The sequence below is a fragment of the Solea senegalensis genome, linkage group LG13, assembly GCF_019176455.1.
Source record: "Solea senegalensis isolate Sse05_10M linkage group LG13, IFAPA_SoseM_1, whole genome shotgun sequence".
In the NCBI taxonomy this organism is placed as follows: domain Eukaryota; kingdom Metazoa; phylum Chordata; class Actinopteri; order Pleuronectiformes; family Soleidae; genus Solea; species Solea senegalensis.
The window spans coordinates 13,604,944-13,625,598 of NC_058033.1; the positions used below are offsets into that span (position 1 = coordinate 13,604,944).

Sequence of the window (20,655 nt, forward strand, 5' to 3'; positions counted from 1 at the left end):
CATTTCCCATCTTAAGCTGTGTTCTCTCCTGCGTCATGCTTCCTGTTAGGGCTCACTCACACATTTTCAGTTAGAGACGAGCAACAGCAGGTGCAGTGATAAATGTCAGGGCTTTCTCTGGAGTCATCAAATATCGGACGTACCGGCAGCTCTTGACCTCTTGGCCAATATTTCTTCTTTAAAATCGGTTCTGTTTCATTTTGGATGCGTTTGTGTGTAGTTTGTCTTCTTTATTGATTGTGAGTGATGAAAAGTAAGCTGACTCAGTAGAGTTGACATTTATTTATGAGTCTGTCAGTCACATCCAGCTCGTGTGTTGTGTGCACTGACCGCGGTGCTTTTTACCATATTAGCAATTGTTGTTTCAAGGGAGCCTGATTTTCTGGCATCTCACCATAATCCCCCATCTGCCTGGCTGCATGGCCTCTTTTAGCATGCACCAGTGGGCCAGTGCACCTCTCCATGACTCAGCAATGCATACTAATGTAGGATGAGGTAATGTTGTCTCCAGGCAACACTGTTGTCCCCCACTATCGGCAACTAAACACACAGAGCATGGTCCCATTGGTGTTCCACAGAGATTATGATCATGTTTAAGGTGCCAGAGGTAACAGCAGTGGTGACTAGAAACTGAAGAAGTCACCAAAGCGAGGAGTGGATGGGCACCTCTCCATTTTGTGTGGGAAATACTCCTGATTAACGGTATCCATAAACAGTCGTACTTCACTGAATCCACTGTGTTGCTACTGCAATCAATATAATAACATAATAATTATTATACTGATTGCTACTACAGAGTGAAATTTGCACTACGCCTCCGTCTTTACATGAAATCCTTTCAAAGCTGGCAACTGTGTCTGTGTGCCTCCTCCATGTAGTTGACTTTTAAATCTTATGCCCTGCATCAAAATGAAGAGGAAAATGTGTTATTTTACCGTCTTGTTGGAGCCAGTTATGTTAATTTGTGCGGCTGAAGCCTGGAATAAAACGGGTACAAATAGGAGTGTTAATGGACAGTTTGGGACTTCTCTGCACAGCGTCCTGTCAGCAGCACTGGTGGAGATGGTCTCGCTCCCAGTCGTTTCTGTCTGCTTCTAATTTGCCTGCTCATTCTGGCCTTTTGCACTCACAAAGGTCCTGTAAAGTATGCTAATTGGACCAGTGAAACAAGCATGCAATTTCTCATGTCCTCCTTTTTTCCTCATCTCTGTAATGGCACAGCTGTCATTAGCTTCCACTGCTGGACAGATCGTTCTCTTAAGTTCTGGATATTGTTTGAATTAATTAAATGCTGTTACCAGTATGACACACAGGCAGACACACAGTGTTATTTTTGTCTTACAACAAAGAGACTATACTGAAACTTGTCTGAATAAAATAGATTTAAACAAGCATATTCTGGTTTAAACACAGCTTATCAATGGAAACTCTAGTTTTCAAGGCTTATCTTGTCATTAGTTCATATGTTTTTTAGCTAAGCAAGCAGTGTGGCAGAAACAAAAACAATCAGTGAGTCCAAAGGTGTAATTGTCAGTCCAACCATCTGACGTGCAATGTTTGATTTTTGTGCATACATTCACTTTAGTGTGTGTTTTGACTATTGCTCCTGGTAGGTCAATGGTTTTTTTTCTATATCTAGAATAATATGTTGACATCGATTGAAATGATTCATGCGAGATTTGACACAAATATTCATGTTTCCCCACATAATGAATTCTACTGAGTTTATTGACAATTTGTCATTTTTGAGTAATCCATCTTTTCCATGGAGTATCATGACATTTGGTTATGACTACACTGAACATTAGCATTTTAACATAGCAGAAGCATATGTTTTGTGTCATCTGTTTTTTACCAGAGATTGGTATAGACTGACAGTTCAAATGTGTTTTTGCTGCACATAATTGTACAATTTCCTTTTTTCTTTTGGTGTCCCTACAGGTGCCATTCCCAGTTCTTCAGGGGGAAGGGGTGGAATATCTTGGCCATGCTGATGAAGCCATTATTGCCATTTCTAACTACAGGCTCCACATCAAGTTCAAGGACTCTGTCATCAACGTGAGTACAAGCCAGACGCTGAACATGCAGAGAAACCACAGATTTTCCACTTCAGTCCAGATGGCTGCCACTAGTAATGCCACTACTGCTGTCATGCCACATCACTGCAGGAGCCAAATGTGGGAGAGAGGAGGGTATAATGTTGAATTTGAACATCATAGGCCTTTTCCCTCATCCGCAAATAAAATCTAAAAACACATAATTGTGCTACCAAGATCAATAAACCTATAAATATTTACATTAGGTCCCCATAAAGTGGTTTTACTTGTTTCCCAGAGCTGTTGGCGTAAAGTTGTTTGCACCAGGATAGTACGTCAGGGAGAGGTGGGCCCTTTGATCCCAGGCAGGAGACGTTTAACGTGACATGTAGGCTCTTAGGCCAGGCCCCCATTGGCACTGATGTTCACCAGCTTGCTCCTGTTGACGTCAGGCCTTGCTCAAAGACAAACAAGCCAATTGTTTGCATCCACTGGCAGCAAAATCCCTCCTCCTTTCCCAATTCCCTGCCCTCTATTCCAGAAGCTGAATCCTTGTGGAAAAGATGACATGCACTTGAAGAGGAGGAGGAGGAGGCGGCGAGGACAGACCATTAGGGTATTCGGGACAACAATTGACCTGAGCTACTTAAAGGCGACATAGACCGGAAGCTCCAATTAACGCTGCGTTTGTGTGTGTGTGTATCTGCGTCATTACCTCGTTTATGAAACCCTAAAGTTTCAGAACAACAGTTCAGCCACTGCTGAGAAAAGAGTGTATTGTTTTCCTGGGCTCTGCGAAGCGGATCGGCACTTCTTTAATTTGATGTCATCATCAGAAATCCTCACCACTCCTCTCACCACCGTAGCACCTCCTGGTGCGGCACTAGTCCGGGCACATCCGGTTGCGTACATTCAACTGCAGAAGAAGAAGAACTACTCTCGTTGTAGCTGCTGAGATGCAGAGCATCCACCGTGCCAGAGGGGGAGCTGTGTATCTGAGAGCTGGCCTATCTATTACGTCACTTCCAGGTACCTGGCCAATCACAGGACAGTGGGTAAGCTCTCGTTGGCTGGCCAATCACAACACAGTCCACATTCTAGGGGTGTGATTTTGGTCTGAAACAGCGCAGCTGACGAGAGCATCAGTGAGGAGATATTTTGATCGGCTCGTTTGCAGTGATTAGTAGGATTTTATCCAGGAAAACAAGTTAATATATGTAAGTAGACCTCCATAACTAACACATATATGTGTGATACAAGCATTCTATGTCGCCTTTAAACCATGAGGAGTCTAATACTCCAGTTCCACTGGTCAAAAGACCCGTTGACACTGCCGGCTTTAAACAGTTGACTAATGGGAATGTGTTTAATCAGCATTCACTCCTGGGTCAAATGATTCTGATTCAGAAAATCACACCATTTTGGTTTTGTTTTTTGATGTTTTATCAGCCTGCAAGACCTGGATTAACGCGGTGATTTCATCTTTGTCTCCTTCATTTCTGGCAGTGACGGCAGCCATGAATGTTTGAGGCCAACTTTAATTTTTTACAACTTGGGACAGTGCACGATATTTTGTATTTAATTAGCAGAACAATAAAAAGAAGGATTGAGAGAGGGACCAAAGTCAAAGACACAAAATAGTAACGACTTGGCTCCTTGGTGTTCTTCTTCAGACGCAATCATAATGGTCTTAATCGCCCCCTGAGGTAAAAAATCCCAGGTTTATTACCTGCTAATTTTAGTGTCAAAGAGGCTTTATTAATACATGGAATTCAAACAACATTAGCTAAATCCTTAGCCAGTGTCCTGCTTTGACTCCAGTAGCCCAGAATGGACTCTGTATGGAGGCCAAAAGGCCACAACCTCTTACCCACATCACCCTTTCACAACCCACCCCTTTTTTTCTAAACAGTTTTCTTGCCCTTTGCTCCCATTTATGTTTGTCTTTCTCTTAATTTTTCCATTTGGTTTGGTTATGTGCTACAAGTAGCAGTAGTACATTGTGTAATCCACTCAGTTATCCATCATCCTCAATGACGTTTTTTTTCTTTCCCTTTAACTCTTCATTTCCCTTTTGTCTCCTAAGTTTTTTTTTGGTTTAATAGTGTTTTCCACTTCCTCCTGTCTTTTGTCCTCCCTCCCTACTCTCTCTCTGTCTCTCTGTCTGTGTGCTCCATGGTGTCACTGTGTTTTAGACATACCCAGGTGTGGACAATGACATATCTGTGAGTACCATAATGAAAAAAAAAACACCACCCTCTGCCACAGTCTAGACAGCTTAGTCATGTCGCTCCTCCTGTACAATATTACAGTTCACCCAGGACAAATTGTAATTTACATTTCACCAAGTGGTTACGCAGGGTTTATCACAACAGTTTTCCATGAAAGCACATCGCTGAGTGACTGTGATGTACTGCGTTGGCTGACCTTGTGACTGACCTGTAAAAAATCTGCACTGGCCTTAAGGTGAAACAAAAACAAAACAGGTCTTTGGTCCATTTTGGACTATGGTAGTGACATAACTTATGCTGCAACATGGCCGATTGTCTCGTTTTTGTCCTAATGTGAAGTTGCATGTGTGATTTTGTAAATCACTGCTTTTTATTCAACCCTAACATCTCAGTCCACACAGTCTGGAGTAGATGCAGAACAGATGATTCCCAGCTCCTCCCGTCTGTTTGTTGAAGTGTACTCGGGCAAACTACTAAAAACCAAAATTGGCCCTCACAGTTGTGCCGCTGTTTGAGTGGGAATGTATAAATGCTTTTGAAGCTTTCTACGAATGTGTGAATGGCTAAGTGTGAGTCATAGTTTAAATCACTTGAACTAGTCTGTAAATGTAAAAAAACACTATTTTAAAATACAGTACACTTATATTCCTGTAAACACTGCCAGGAATGGCTGTTCTTTGGTTTTTACATCAGACATCTACACACAGTGAACACACTGCAGAGTCCCTTTCCTTCCCTACAGGGAGGTTATAACTGCACAATGTGTACACAGCCTAGACCAGAGGGTGGTAACCTCTGTGCAGATGTGTTGCCTGCTCTAACAGTGGGGCCATTACACTCATCATCTGTGCTCTCTGTCTCCCCCTACAGGTGCCTCTCAGGCTCATAGAGAGTGTGGAGAGCAGAGATATGTTCCAGCTGCACATTATCTGCAAAGACTCCAAAGTTGTCAGGTAGATGCAACAGTCACGTTGTTACTGTTTAATAAAAACTGGAAAACCACTGATTTTTCATTGATGTTTTGTCACTGGATCCCACTAATCCTTATAATCTGCACTCTGGTTTCATCACAGATGCCGCTTTGCAACGTTCAAGCTGTGCCAGGAGTGGGTCAAACGTCTGATCCAGGCCATTGCTCACCCGTCCCGGCTGGAGGACCTATTCGCCCTGGCCTACCATGCCTGGTGTCTCGGAGGCAACACTGACGACGAGGACCAGCATGTTCATCTCTGTCGCCCAGGTCCGTAAAAATCCCAACAGAAACGTTCAAGAACTGTTGAAGAACTGTTTAAGAACTTTGTTACACCGTTAATATTCCCATAATAATTCTTCCCGCTGTGCTGTGTAGGTGATCATGTGCGTCACAGAATGGAAATGGAGGTCAAGAGGATGAGCTTTGACACACAGAACATCTGGAGAGTGTCAGACATAAACTCCAACTACAAGTACGTCACAGATTGTTTTCCTATAAATAGCAGTAGACACTTCTGTCCCGTCAGAAGGGAAGATGATGTAAGGTGTCACGGTGGTTGTTGTGGAAGTGAATGGTGAGTGACAGGGTTTCAGAGAAGGTTTTGAAAGCTGTGACAGAAGTGGGAACAGAATCAGACAACACTGTGTGTGCAGTCATGTGTGCATGCACAAGAGTGTAAGAACCCAGGCTTGATTTTGGGGTGTAGTAGTATGTTTGGATTTTAAATTTCAATACTTGACTTAAGTGGTTAGACCAAAAGGGTTGTAGTTCCTTCAGGACAGCAGCTGTAAATCCAAGCTTAAATAGTTGTTTATGTATAAATAATGACAAGAGCATGGATGGAGTCTTGGGTGGGCAGAGGGTTGCACTTGTTTCTAGCTCACAGTGTCAGACTTCCCCTCCCATACCCTCGCTGTATATTGACAGCACACATCTTCTACTGAATAATCTACTCTCCTCTGCCAATAATCCAGATGTGGATTATGTCCCAGACACTCCTGACTTTGCTTGTAAAGAACTAAAGCGGTAGATTGAGTGACACTGTTACCTCCTCAGACCTCTGACGTTCTGCAGGGTGTGTTTATTTAGCCGTTAATTGGTAAGAGAAGACAGTGGTCACATGGACTACACTACAGCAGTGGTTTACATTTTAACAGTGATGACACACATAAACTGTTGCATATTCAAGCAGACTACAGCCACCATGCTCCAAAAATGACTCAACAGTTTTACTTTCAAGGTGAATATAGAACAACATGAAGCAATGTGTATTCTTACCTTTTCTTACAATCTCACCAAATCAAAGCTCTAATACGTACATGCAAATAGATCACATTGTCAAACCAACTCACACAGAAATAATGCAGTGCACTCTGTGTGTGTTTGTGTGTCCTTATGAGGCAGAACCAAATTTCTAAAGAAGTGCTTAAATTTAAGGGGCTAAGATGTGTGTTGTAGTTTAGGGTTAGACATTAATTGGTTATGGTTAAAGTTAGGGATAAAGCTTTGTTTAGGCTGTTCAAAGAAATGGTAGTCAATGCAGTGTCCTAAGAAGTACAGCTGCACAAACCTGTGTGTGTGTGTGTGTGTGTGTGTCTCAGACTTGCTTGTCTCCTTTGCTGCCCGGGCAAATAAAAAAGATGTAAAAAAAATAAATAAAGGACAGTCTGCTCATAGGGCCAGAGAGAGAGCACAGCCTGCCGAGGGAGACAGACGCACAGGACAACCGACTAATTAAACTAACTGCAGCCTGCTGAGGCTGTGACTCAGCAAAGTATTATACTCCCACACACACACACACACACACGAGCGAGAAAGAGAGACACAAACACATGCACAGTGTCTCAGTCTCTCTCCTCCCTCCTTAGACAGTCAGCAGGTAAATAGAAATTAAAGAACATATCAGAGAGGAGGGTGCTCAGAAGACGTAGTCGGCACATTTCCATGCTACAGTACTACTCTACTACATCATTAACTGGTCTACTGTCCTTGTCCCAGTATACAAGCACGAGCAGGGAACAAAGTGTGCCACTCCTGCTACTGTCCTGATAGATTTCTAACATCATGTAAACATTTATCTCAAATGGGGAAATGTGGGTTTAATTGTTTTCCTCAGTGTTGCAAAGTCATCTCAAGGACTGTCTCTATGACACAGGATTATAAACTCCATGTCCCTTGTTCTTCCTGTTACCAGGCTCTGTTCCAGCTACCCTCAGAAGCTCCTGGTTCCAATCTGGATCACAGACAAGGAGCTGGAGAGTGTCGCTTCCTTCAGATCCTGGAAGAGGATCCCTGTGGTTGTCTACAGGTACCTTCACTCGCACACAGTCATACAATATGTGAACTGATTTTATGTCGATATTTATTTATTTATTTATTGTTCTTATCGTCTCTTCAATCTTTAATTCTAGGCATCAGAGGAATGGGGCTGTGATCTCCCGTTGCAGTCAGCCTGAGATCAGCTGGTGGGGCTGGAGGAACACAGATGACGAGTACCTGGTGACTTCCATCGCCAAGGCCTGTCAGATGGACACTGGGGCCAAGGGCTCCTATGGAACACCAGCCTGCCGTCAACGTGGGGAAGCTCCAGACTCCTCGGATAGTGATTTTGGTAAAAGCTATAATTTAAATTGTGAATGTGGGCTAAGTTAGCAGTCAGGAGTCAGTGCAGTTGCAGTTTATCCTCTTCACTCAGTTCATTATACACTATATGGACAAAAGTATTTGGTAGCCTGACCATTACACCAACAGGGACTGAGATGGTCTCCCTTTTGCAGCTAGAACAGCTTCCACACTTCTTGGATTGTTTCTATGGGAATTTGTTCCCATTCATTCGGTAGAGCATTTACAGTATGAGGTCAAGCTCTGATGTTGGACGAGAAAGCCTGGCTGGCAATCTCTGTTCCAGTTCATCCCAAAGGTGCTTGATGGGGTTGAGGTCAGGGCTCTGTGTGGGACAGTCAAGTTCTTCCACACCAAACTTGTCATGTCTTTATAGTGCTTGCGTTGTGCAATGGGGCACAATCATGTTGGAATAGAAAAGCAGATAAGGGGCCTAGCCCAAAGCCTGATAAATACCTGACTTCAATACTTAACAAATAATTTTGTCCATATAGTCTGTATGTTAGAAAAAAGTGGTTGTAAGAATTCTGGAATAAAGACTGAAAACTGTTTATCCCCACTGTTCTATGCAGGAGTTTTTAGGTCTGTGGCTTAATGACACAGAGGAGCCATAGCTGGCATAACTCCTCCTAAAAGCGCTCTAACAATATGAAAACCCTTGGCACGCTGCTTTATCAGCAGTTTACACAAAACCCTTTGGTTTGCTCGTTAGCTGAGATGTCTTTGGGTTGAAAATGTGTCTGCCTTGGATGCAAAAACACATAGAAATGCTCTTCAACTTTATGTAAAATGCTTCATTCTCAATTCCTAATCTTTTAATCATTCAAATTTTGCAAGGTGGATAGTAACACATTTTCTTGTGGTTAACAAAGTCACAAGAGGGACATCAATGCAAATTCTTTCCATTATTTATTTTTAATTAATTGTCTCCGGACTGTCAACAGACATTGATGCTACACACGCAGTTCTGTACATTGTCATGTAGAACTTCTCTACTTTTCCTGTTATTCCTGCAAACACTAATGACTGATTTTGCTGTAGATTAATTAGCATGAAAATCATCCTGCATTGTTTACATGCTCCAGTTCAGGAAGTACATGCATTTGCCATTCTAGTTCTCACTCAGAATTTCCTGTGGGAATAAGGACAACAGCCTGAGACAAACGAGAAAACAACCCTGCAGCTTTCTGAAACTTGATAGTTTTACTGTTTCTATTCTTATAAAAACATGATGCCCTTGTGTCAAATTTCAAAGTGTATTAACAAAGTCAGTGGCTACACAAAGCTGGCTTGGTGCAAAGAGAAGTCATTCACTTGCAACCTTGGAGTAATTAGCTGTCATTGTTTGTAGTCACTGTTGAAGGCTTGTTGCTTGTGACTGTTACCATAGCAACACTGTGGCTGTGTCATTGAGAGGGCATGTAAGTGATATCTGCAGTTCTGCACACCATTGTACAGTTTGGAACAACTATCCCTGATCTCTGTACATTCAAGGCAATAGCTGCGTCGGCTACATGATTAGTGTGACATCAAACCAAAGTCGCACAGCTTATTCTGCAAAACAAAGAACATGACGCAGTAAAAATGACACACAAAATGCCTTGAATCCTCTCTCTGTTTTAATGCATGCTAATATTAAAAATAGCATGTTTTGCTCCTTATATTCAATTAAATTCAATTTATTTGTATAGGGCCAAATCACAACATACATTATCTCAAGGCGCTGTACATGGTAAAGCAGAAACCTTTACAATATTATAGAAAGAAGATAAACTCAATAGTTCACACAATGAGCAAGCAGTAGGCATCAGTGGAGAGAAAAAACCTCTAACAGAACCAGACTTCCCCATTGGGAATAGGACCAAAACAACCAGCTCTTCTTTGGCAGCCTTCCCCTGGGGTACCAGAGTAAAATGGTTTGGTGCAGTCAGGGTGGAGCTATACTGGCTCCGCCCACTACATTCTTGTTGAGATGAGCACCATTGTCGTCACAGCCCACACCCCGCCTACCAAGTAAAGGTACTGACCCAGAGCATTATAATTCCAAACCAAGCCATAACAACATAGAAACAGCGCAAATCTATTATTTAGGTTCTATTCGGAACACTGACAAAATACAAATTAATTGCGTAACATACTAAACTGAACCAAACTGTGCCAAGAGGGTTATTGATTTTCCCTAGTGGACAATATCTGTTAATCATGGCGCTGGGACTTCTCTCTGTACAGACTCCTCTCTAACAGGTGGCTCTGGCTGTGATGACAACACTGTGCCACAGAAGCTACTGATTCTCGATGCTCGCTCATACACCGCTGCAGTGGCTAACCGAGCCAAGGGTGGAGGCTGCGAATGTGAAGGTTAGTGTGGTTAATCATTCAGTACTGAAACATTTATTTCTGCATTTACATTTGGCTATCACACCTTTATTTTTCACATCCCTAATAGTACTTTTGATGAACGGCAACAGCAGGCATCTGTTTTCATTAAAATCACTGTAATCAATCAACTGCTTAGTGCCCATCCAGACAAACATATGTCACACCTGTTGGAGAGAGTTCTACATCTCTTTCTCAGGATGTTGGTGGAGACTAAAACAATGCTCGAAAGGGTACAATTTGGACTTACATTTGAAGATGATGGCCTACCATTACAAATATTAATATTGTAGATTTTGTTGATTGCTGTTATCAATTTTATAAGAGGATAAACACAATATAATTGTTTCAAGTACAAGTGTTATTACTGAATTGGGCTGGACAACAGTGCACCGCAACTGTGGGTCTCAAAATCGTTTGGTTTCAAACACTGTAACTCATTAAGTTCATGAACTTGTACCTAAAAACCGTCTCTTTGTTTTATTTAAAATCATTTAAAGCCACCATTTGAGCACTTGCTATTGTCTGTACAGCTAAGCATTGTTTGTCTGATGACCTTCATCCAACATGTTGTTTTTTGTTTATGTTCAGAGTACTACCCCAACTGTGAGGTGATGTTCATGGGAATGGCGAACATCCACGCCATCCGGAACAGCTTCCAAGCTCTGAGGGCCGTCTGCAGTCAGATCCCGGATCCAGGGAAGTAAGTGTATCTGTTTGACCTTTTGTGCTGAGCAACTCTGCACTCGTCTGTCATGCAGAAGGACTAGAGTACACAGATAATGACCTATTTAAAATTGTACCCATCTAATCTGTCTGCTCTTCTGCCCCCAGCTGGCTCTCAGCACTGGAGAGCACCCGCTGGCTGCAGCACCTGTCCGTCATGTTGAAGGCAGCCACCCTGGTGTGTTCAGCTGTGGAGAGGGAAGGCCGCCCTGTCCTGGTGCACTGTTCCGACGGGTGGGACCGCACGCCCCAGATCGTAGCCCTTGCCAAGATTCTACTGGATCCCTACTACAGAACATTAGAGGTGACTGTCTACACAGATTGCGATTTTGTCGTTTTTAACTTTAAATTACAGGAATATTGGCTCTGAATCATAATTTCTCTTGAAGTCAGATGTGGTTATCCTCAGCGCTGACTAGTATGTTGTCCACAGGGTTTCCAGGTGCTTGTAGAAACTGAGTGGCTGGACTTCGGTCATAAGTTTGGGGACCGCTGTGGCCACCAGGAGAATGCTGACGATGTGAGCGAACAGTGTCCCGTCTTCCTGCAGTGGCTGGACTGTGTTCACCAGCTGCTCAAACAGTTCCCCTGCCTGTTTGAGTTCAATGAGGCCTTCCTGGTGGGTGGTATTCCAGCACCTGTTCCTTCTCCCTGTCTGTCTGATACTGTTTTTGTGACTCATTCACCAGTAAACCTCAAACATCGGAGACATTCGCACAACGACACTTGCACTGTGTTTATTCCTTTAGTTTTTGCATTGAAAATGACACAGCCAAACTGAGTTATTATTATTATTATTATTATTATTATTAATAATAATAACAATGATAATAATAATAATAATAATAATGATAATAATGTTTCCAGTGCCTCTTATATAATTCAATGTCATTTAATTATGATCACAAATAGGGGTCTCGCCAGTCTCTAAACCCTTGATTTGATGTTTTTCCATCTCCTGTGTTTCCAGGTCAAGTTGGTGCAGCACACATACTCGTGTCTTTATGGAACGTTTCTGTGTAACAACGCTCGTGAGAGGGAGGCAAAGAATATTTACAAACGCACCTGCTCTGTGTGGTCCCTGCTTCGCTCAGGAAACAAGAACTTCCAGAACTTTCTCTACATCCCCAGTCATGACATGGTAAGTATTGTTCCCTATATATCAGTCCTTCAACTCCTCATCTTGTTGACTTGTTAAATAGTCATCTTGGGGGTTTTGTTCACGAGTGAGGGAACCATAGAGCGTGAGATCGTCTGGAGGGAGGGACTCAGATTTGAGCCGCTGCACCTTTGCATGGAAAGGAGCCAGTTGAAGTGGTTTGGGCGCCTGGTAAGGATGCCACCATAGTGCCTCCATACGGAGGTTTTCCCGGCATGTCCTACTGGGAGGAGACCTAGGGACAGACCATGGACTAGGTGGAGAGGACGATTATATCTCCTGCCGGCCTGGGAGCGCATAGGGATCCCCCAGTCAGAGTTGGAGCATGTGGCCAGGGAAAGGGAAGTCTGGGGCCCCCTGCTAGAGCTGCTACCCCCATGACCTGATCTACGATAAGCAGTGGATGATGGACGGATGAATGGATGAATATTTACAGTACTGTGCAGTAGTGTTAGGGCTCCACCAGCTTTGTTGTTTTTATGTCAAAGTCTGTGATCTTTGGCATTTGGATTGGAATGTCTGGCAACATGAGATGTGAGAATCTTAAGACCAGCAAGTTTTTGGCTAATCTCTATTAACAGCTGTCTGCATATGAGTGTAGATAAATTAAAAAAAACAAGCTCAGTAGAGCAACAAAAACCTGCTCAAATGTGACTGGTCAGACTTACAGCACCAAAATCCTTTCCATCACATACAGATTCTGCTCATTCACATGTAGAATCTGTTTATAGAGATGACTCATTCATTAATGTATGGCTCCATACATAACTGTGATTTTGATCAAATATTTATAGCATGAGATTAAATGTGTCCCTTTTTCTCTGCCTCTTTTCCTGCATAATTTTGATTATAATATATCGCACACAGCAGTGGAGGAGCACCACTGAGTAATTGCTCTACTTTGACCTTCTTAGATAGGCCTCATCACTTCTTTTGTCTGCTAGGTGCTGCAGCCAGTCTGCCACACTCGGGCGCTACAGCTGTGGACGTCTGTTTACCTGCCCACCTCCTCCCCCTGCACGGCTGTGGACGATTCTGTGGAGCTTTACCTCCCCCCAAGTGTCGCAGGAGACGAACTCACTTCCCGTTCCCTGGACAGGTACTTTATCTCTCTTGTGTGATCTATTTAAAGATCTTGGATTTCTTTTATTGAGTTTTATAGAAAAATCCACATGTTACAGAGTTCGACTGCTCCTTAGGAATAGGGAATATGAACTCCGCTGTAGCAGTATGAGATCACGGTTTATTAATTATGCATGATACATGCTGTGACTTTTTTCTCTCTCACAAAGAACCAGTGACATTGACTCGTCTTTTTATGTTACATGTGTTTGTATTGATGGCAAATGTAGCAGTGATGAAGGGGGCAGCAGAAAACGAGCAGTGACCTGACAACAGCACGTCACTCTTACATGAACCTGGAGCAGCTGCTGTCAGCACAATACACTGTATTATTTTGTGTATTTTTTAAATATTTGGAACTTAATATTGAATTTAATGGTACTAAAAAACTAAAAACTGTCAACTTTAAATCCTCGCATGCAACTTCCACGCCAGAATGGAGTTAATGCTCGAATCCAACTAAATACGAGTCATTAGCGCTTGAGTTGATTTGGGTAGAGACTGACTTGAGTCCAGTAATGATGGTATTGCAAAATCCCAAATAGAATTGTATCACTGCAGTTACTGCTTCTGGAAAAAGAAGATCATCATTTTATATGTGATTTTATATCTTTCTGGTATCCAGGCTTCCCAAGACCCGCTCCATGGACAATTTGCTGACAGCTTTTGAGAACGGGACACCCCTGACCCGCACTTCCAGCGACCCTAATCTCAACAAGCACTGCCAGGAGGGTCGCTCTGCCCTGGACCCCTCGCCCGCAATGGAAGAAGCCTCTGCTGACCGTTCTCACGACGTTATACCTGACTCTGATCTGGACAGTGCTGAGGATGAACCCCTACATCGGAGCCCCCCCCAAACCCCAGATGATGATGATGATGATGATGATGATGATGATGTTCCAGGTGTGGAGAGCAGTGAAGAGACTCTGGAGGAGCCATGTCTGACCACACAGCCGCTGCCTTCTCTGCCCCTCCCCCCTGTCACTCTGAGGCAGGACGTCACACCTGCTCACACTCCTGTACCCACACCTGTCCTCCAACAGGCTCTGCCTCACATCACTAACCCTCCACTCCCACCACCCCCACTGGAGGCTGAGAGCCCTGATAGGACTGCTGAGAGCACCACTTCACCCACTCACAAATCAGAGCCGTGCTTACCTCTTCCCTGCAACGGCACCCAGCCCGCAGCATCCACACCCACCTCGCTGATTAATGGCCATGTTGGCAGCCAGGAAAATGGCCTCCCAGAATCTGCTGCCCTGCTTGCTCTGAAGCAGCTAACACCACTCCTTCCCATGGAAGACTCCACCGAGACTCTCACTGATGAGGGAGAGCTTCCCCCTGTCCTTCCCCCCACAGTGAGCCAGGAACTCACAGAATATTTTAATGGTGAGGAGCAGCATGACTCACAGCCCCAGGTTCAGCCTCAGAAGGAGAAAGAGGTCACGAGGACAGACGTGGTGAAAGGACGAGAGCGTGTGCTAACAGTTGCCGCAGACTGCACCCAGGTAGCGGCTCGCCATCTGATCTCCCAGAGCCAGCTCTCAGACCTGTCCCTGCTTGGTTCTCACTGGGAAAACGTTCGCGGTCTAGTCCAGTCCGCCTGCAGCAGTGCCAGTCCCTCTAGCATCAGCCGGGCCTTGCATCCCAACACTTACCAGAGCCGCCGGCTTGCCACTAAGCTGCTCCGCTCCCAGGGCTTTGCCATCACCAACGGGTCGCAGTGCTGCCGCCGGGAGGCTCTTTGTTGTCCCAGCAGCACTCCGCAGCCTGGGTGGCTGTCTGCAGCCAGGAGCGTGGGCTATGCTGGCCTTTGTAGTCCTGCTGCTGCTGCCGCTGCTGCCGCCGCCGCCCTCAACAGCTACTCCCTGGCAGGTCACCAGCTCCTGCCAGTGTCATACACCTCACCCTCTTCTTCTCCTCCTCCACCCCATGCCCCGGCGTACCTGGACGATGACGGGCTGCCGGTGCCCATGGACGCCGTGCAGCAGAGGCTGCGGCAGATCGAGGCAGGTTACAAGCAGGAGGTGGAGGTGCTGCGGCAGCAGGTGCGACAGCTGCAGATGAGGCTGGAGAGTAAACAGTACAGCAGCCCTCCCTCAGAGCCAGACATCGATTACGAGGACGACATCGTGAGTCGTTTTTTCCCCGCACATGACGTATTTGCCTGACACACACTCAGTGCCACCTTTTGAATAACTCCAGAGGCATCTCGTGTTTTAACCTCGTCTGTCTTTGCCGTTGTTTTAGACGTGTCTGCGGGAGTCTGACAACAGCAACGAGGAGGATTCTCTGTCCACCCACAGTGAGGACCGTCTGTCTGAGGGCAGCTGGGATCGAGTGGAGCGCAAGGACACAGAGGTCAGCATCTTGTAGAGCCATAATACTACTCTTCTCCTTCACTATTACCTCCACCTCACCTTGTATGGCTTTTGACACCCTTATTACCACACACTGTCTTGATAGAGTTGTTTGTGTGTGTGTGTGTGTGTATGTATGTGTGTAGGTCACGAGGTGGGTGCCTGACCACATGGCTTCTCATTGTTTCAACTGTGACTGTGAGTTCTGGATAGCCAAGAGACGTCACCACTGCAGGTTGGGCTTCACACGGTGTTTTTTCTTGCTTTAATACACACAGAACACAATGAAAACATGAAACATCACATGATCAAGGTGCAAAAGATATTCAACATTCAAATAATAAACTGGTTTAAAGCTTTTTCAGATGTTAATATGTTGTGGTTTCTTTGCTCCTCTAAAACACATAAACCAGACATTTGAGGTTTAGGGAAAGAAAAAACGATCAACTGATCAACTGATCAATTGATCGATTGAGAAAACGATCCACTGATTCATCGATAGTGGGATGATTTTCAAATCAGTTTCGACACAAATTAGTGCAGAGAATATATCACAAGGGTGAGAGTACGCCCCCTTGTGGTTGATCTGTAAAAGAGCACACTTTATTTGATTAAATCAACGATCTCTGAGTCTGTGTTCTGATAAAAAGTCTTCTCTCAAGTCCAGCCCTTCAGATTCAGTTGCTTAAATTAAAAGGTTTTTAAAAGCCATTCAAGTGTTTCTTTCTTCTGATTATCAATGAATAGTTTCTGATGTAAAGGTAAAATGATAAATTAACTTTGTTGACAGAAATAATACGGATTCAACTTTTTTTCCCCATTAATTTTCTTAACAGGGTTGTAGCCTACTTTTCTCTGCACAGTTTTGCCAACGTGGCAGCCTGTGACTCACGCACACACACACACACACACACACACACTTAGCGTTGTACTTTCAAGACGAGCTTCGGTTGCAGCATCAAAGGCCCTCGGTTTAGTCAGAGAATTATTTATATGCTTCACTTAAATTAGACAGAGGAGTGAATGTCCTTAGACAGAGCACCACACAAAATACACAGTATATACAGGCGCTGGTGTTGTCATGGTTTCTAAATTGATACATACACAGCAATCGTATTTATTCCTTATAAGTATTTCTTTAAATCTATCTTAATAGTAATGTAGAAATGTAAAACATAAATATAAAACTGAAAAGTAAAAACATATTTATTGATCTTTGATGACCCCGACCTACACTTCAACAGTAAATGATAAACTTTTGTGTGACTTTGTAACTTTGACTCAACAACACATAAAAGGATGGAAAAACAGATTTTGTAAAGCATATAATCACACACCCCACAATGTCCATATAAGGAGTTGTATATTATTCCCATGGCAATTTACCGAGGGTGCACCTCCAGCACAGGGGACAGAAAAAAACACTTTGATTTTAAATGAAACTTGCATTTAAAAAGTAGGTCACTATGCACAGCTTAAACAATAAAAGGTAATTTATCAACAGCCGTTTTAAAGGTCACCGCATCCATCTTAATCACCCTTTCTGTGTTTCTCCTTTTCAGGAACTGTGGCAATGTGTTCTGTAAAGACTGCTGTCATCTGAAGCTTCCCATCCCTGACCAGCAGCTCTACGACCCAGTGCTGGTCTGCAACACCTGCCACGACCTGCTGCTCGAGTCCCGCACCCGCGAGATCCGCAGCCAGCAGCTCAAAAAGGCCATCGCCACAGCCTCCAGCTGAGAGACACGTCGTGTAGCATGGCCCGCCTCGGCTCGACCGTCCTGATGAGCTGAGATTCTTGCTGTGACCCCAACCTGCTCTGGTTTGTGGCTGCAGGAGAGAGGCTGGTGAATGTGAGGAGGGATTGTTACTCTTTTTTGAGGCTCGGTTTGCACTTTGAGACAGTTTGAGAGGAGTTGAAGAGGAAGGGGGGAGGGGGGGGGGAGTGTGAGACGGAGGCGTTGTCCACACAGCCGAGGTTTTTCCCCTGCAGGACCCACTTGTCGTGTTCAAAAACATTTTCAGTCCGGAGCGCCACGGCGTCCTGCTGTCCCGGGACAACATGTCCACCACCTTGAGTACCAAACACACCTGCACCGTCCTTACAGACACCGTCTTGCGCTTCAGAGGACAATCGCTCACCCCTCCCACGTGATGTGACGGGGTGACTCCAAAGCCTTTACCAGTTCTGTTGGAGGCTTTCAACTCTAAAAGAAAAGGAATTGCTGCTACAGTGTTTAAAAGTCTAATTTTGTATTCTTATTTTGTGCACTACTAGCTGTCGTATATTAGGAGGGAATTTGAGACCAAACTTGAGCAAAAGGGAGAAATCTGCTGTTTACTTTGCCATCGCGTCTTTTTGTTTCTTAGAGCCTGAATGTAATATGTAAAGGGTAACTGGATGGAGTTTATGTTCTTGTGCATTCGGTGGGTTGTATATGTGTTCATTGCTGCAAATGTCTTTTCAAAAAAACTGATGTATATGCACAGTCAATGTGGTTCTGTCTTTACCAACGCTTTTCTCCGGTTTGTTCTGGTGGGAAACGGTACGTGCGGACGGACTGACGCGATGCCGCGTGGAATGTTTGTTTGTCGTGTCCTGATGAGAGAAGAAATGTAGATATACTGACGCTGGAACACGCGACGTTGTCTGACGTCATTCGAAGGTACTGCTGGTTTTTCTGTGACGTGACCGAGGGAACTTTTTTTTTTTTCTGCTGACATGCTTGAGAGCGAATGGCTTAACGTGTGTATAAAGCTTGATGTCCATCTGACTGACGACTCCTCACATTGAGTGGCAGTGAAGACTGAAGTATGTGCTCGGAGTGAATTGTTCTGTTCAGGGGAGTTTGGCCACAGTCCCCTTTAACTATGTGTTCGTCTACTGGTCGTTCTTCGAGACTATAGTGCCATACTTTTGTTTTTGTTTTATTTTTAAAAGCCTTTTTCTTTCTTACGGATGGCAGCAGGTTTCTTATTGGCCACTTGTCTGTATGTTTCAAAGGTACAGATTATTAGCTCTTAAAATAACACTGAGGTAACTAAATATTAACAGATTTGGTAACGAGGCTAATGGCGTTAAAACGGATGGTCGGATGTCACTGAATTAGTTAACGTGTGCAATTTATCCGTCATCTTAACTATTGGGATGTCATCACAAGGTGATCATGAAGAGAAGCTCAGAAATGTAACATACATAGTAATCTGATCTGTAGTGGAGGCTACAAGCAGTCACTTAATGAGTCATTGTTGTAAAGAAATGCACTGTAAAAGTTAAATCCCATGGGTTAAAATAAAAGATTATATCATGCGTCTGTTTTCCAGCCTGCTTATTTACATGTAACTCAGGTTTTAGTATTAGATTAAATTGTTTCACACACACACACACACACACACACACACACCAATTAGTGATAGTGAATTTGAACTCTGCATCCCAGAATTCGGGATCGGCAATCCCCACTTACAAGCCCTTTCCTCTTATCACAAGTGCTAAAGTCTCACATATAAAGTGTTGAGTTTATTTAATTGTAAAGCAGTCAGACATGAGGTTTAATCCTCTGGGGACATTTGATTCTCAGGTAGTTGTCTGGAGAAATCCAGTGAGGCTTTATATGAAAATGCGGTCTTGGCCAGACGGTGGTGTAGTGGTTAGCACTCTCGCCTTGCAGCGAGAAGACCCGGGTTTGAGTCCCGGTTGGAACAAGGGCCTTTCTGCAAGAAGTTTGCATGTTCTCCCCGTGTGTGCGTGGGTTCTCTCCGGGTTCTCCGGCTTCCTCCCACAGTCCAAAAACATGCAATGTGGGGATTAGGTAAATTGGACACTCTAAATTGACCGTAGGAGTGAGTGTGAGAGTAAATGATTGTTTGTCTCTAGTTGTGTGTGTGGCCCTGCGATGGACTGGCGAACTGTCCAGAGTGTACCCCGCCTATCGCCCGATGTAGCCCTAGATTGGCACAGCACCCCCCGCGACCCTCTGGTGGAGGATAAAGCGGTTAGATGATGACTGACTTTTTTGACCGATTTTGGACGACATGCTAAACTATGAGCTTTTGTCTGTCTGTCTGTTTGCGCTTCACACTGGTGACCAAACTTTAAAAAAAGACAGTGAAGAACCATGAAGAAGTGAGTCTGACACCTTGAGGACTTGAACAACACAACTTCATGGTCTGATGAAGTAGATCAGCTGATTAAAGTGATTCTAATGTTTGAAAGACTCTGAGAATTTTAAAAACTCAAGAACACCAAGAATTTCACCATCTGTTCAACAGCACATATAGCTCACTCCAACAGAAGATGACTTGTGTCACTGAGGTTGAGAGTTCAACTCCTACTGTCAACCGAACTTCTGCACTGCTTTCAAACTTTAGACCAAAATAAGAAGTTAAAAATACTAGCAACGTATTGTTCTGCACTTCAGGAAGAATAGCTCGTCCTTGAGGAGCAGGACTTGTATGTCTGAGGTTGAGAGTTCAAGTCTTATGATAACCCTCAAGTGACAGTTTTCAAAATTCTGACCTGGACGAGAAAGTTAAGTACACCAAGTAAGTCAGAGGGTCACCATCAGAATGAATGGCTCACACCATCAGAATGAGACTTGGATCGCTGAGGTTGTGAGTTCAAGTCTTGCAATCAACTGAACTTATTCCAACTTTAGAACTTCAGACCAACATAAGAATTTAAAAATACCAGCAACGTTTCCTTCTGCAGGTCAGAAAGAGTAACTCGTGCTGTAAGAATAAGACTTGCATGTCAAAGGTTATGAGTTCGAGTCTTATGGTCACCTGATTGAGTGTGAAGTTCAAAGTAAACAGTCAAAAGCTCTAAGAGAACCTGGACAAGAGAAGTTGCAGGTAGCTCAGTGTACAAGAATGCTGCTGTGAAATCCAGAGCTCGTAGGTTCAGTTCTTGTGAGGACCAGTATGTTTTAAAGGTCAACATCCAAAGTGAAGATTGAAATGAGACCGAAAGTCCTGCTTGCAGCAGGATTTGGTGGTGCAGTGGTTTTATTCACAACCATGGGAATGCGTGAGTTACAAGGTGACCGGT

At 44.0% G+C, this 20,655-nt stretch overlaps 1 protein-coding gene across 1 annotated transcript in view; it reads left to right on the forward strand.

Moving 5' to 3' along the window:
- mtmr4 (myotubularin related protein 4) overlaps nt 1-18,915 on the forward strand; it is a 39,766-nt gene extending 20,851 nt beyond the window's left edge. Inside the window, exons 4-19 of the mRNA XM_044042839.1 lie at nt 1,942-2,058; nt 5,138-5,220; nt 5,341-5,507; nt 5,616-5,712; nt 7,435-7,548; nt 7,652-7,851; nt 10,092-10,220; nt 10,830-10,941; nt 11,073-11,268; nt 11,398-11,583; nt 11,935-12,105; nt 13,068-13,222; nt 13,871-15,377; nt 15,496-15,606; nt 15,752-15,840; nt 17,168-18,915. Coding sequence (XP_043898774.1) covers nt 1,942-2,058; nt 5,138-5,220; nt 5,341-5,507; nt 5,616-5,712; nt 7,435-7,548; nt 7,652-7,851; nt 10,092-10,220; nt 10,830-10,941; nt 11,073-11,268; nt 11,398-11,583; nt 11,935-12,105; nt 13,068-13,222; nt 13,871-15,377; nt 15,496-15,606; nt 15,752-15,840; nt 17,168-17,345 — 3,612 coding nt within the window. The 3' untranslated portion in view covers nt 17,346-18,915. The remainder of the gene's footprint in view (nt 1-1,941; nt 2,059-5,137; nt 5,221-5,340; nt 5,508-5,615; nt 5,713-7,434; nt 7,549-7,651; nt 7,852-10,091; nt 10,221-10,829; nt 10,942-11,072; nt 11,269-11,397; nt 11,584-11,934; nt 12,106-13,067; nt 13,223-13,870; nt 15,378-15,495; nt 15,607-15,751; nt 15,841-17,167) is intronic.
- The last annotated feature ends 1,740 nt before the right edge of the window (nt 18,916-20,655 follow it).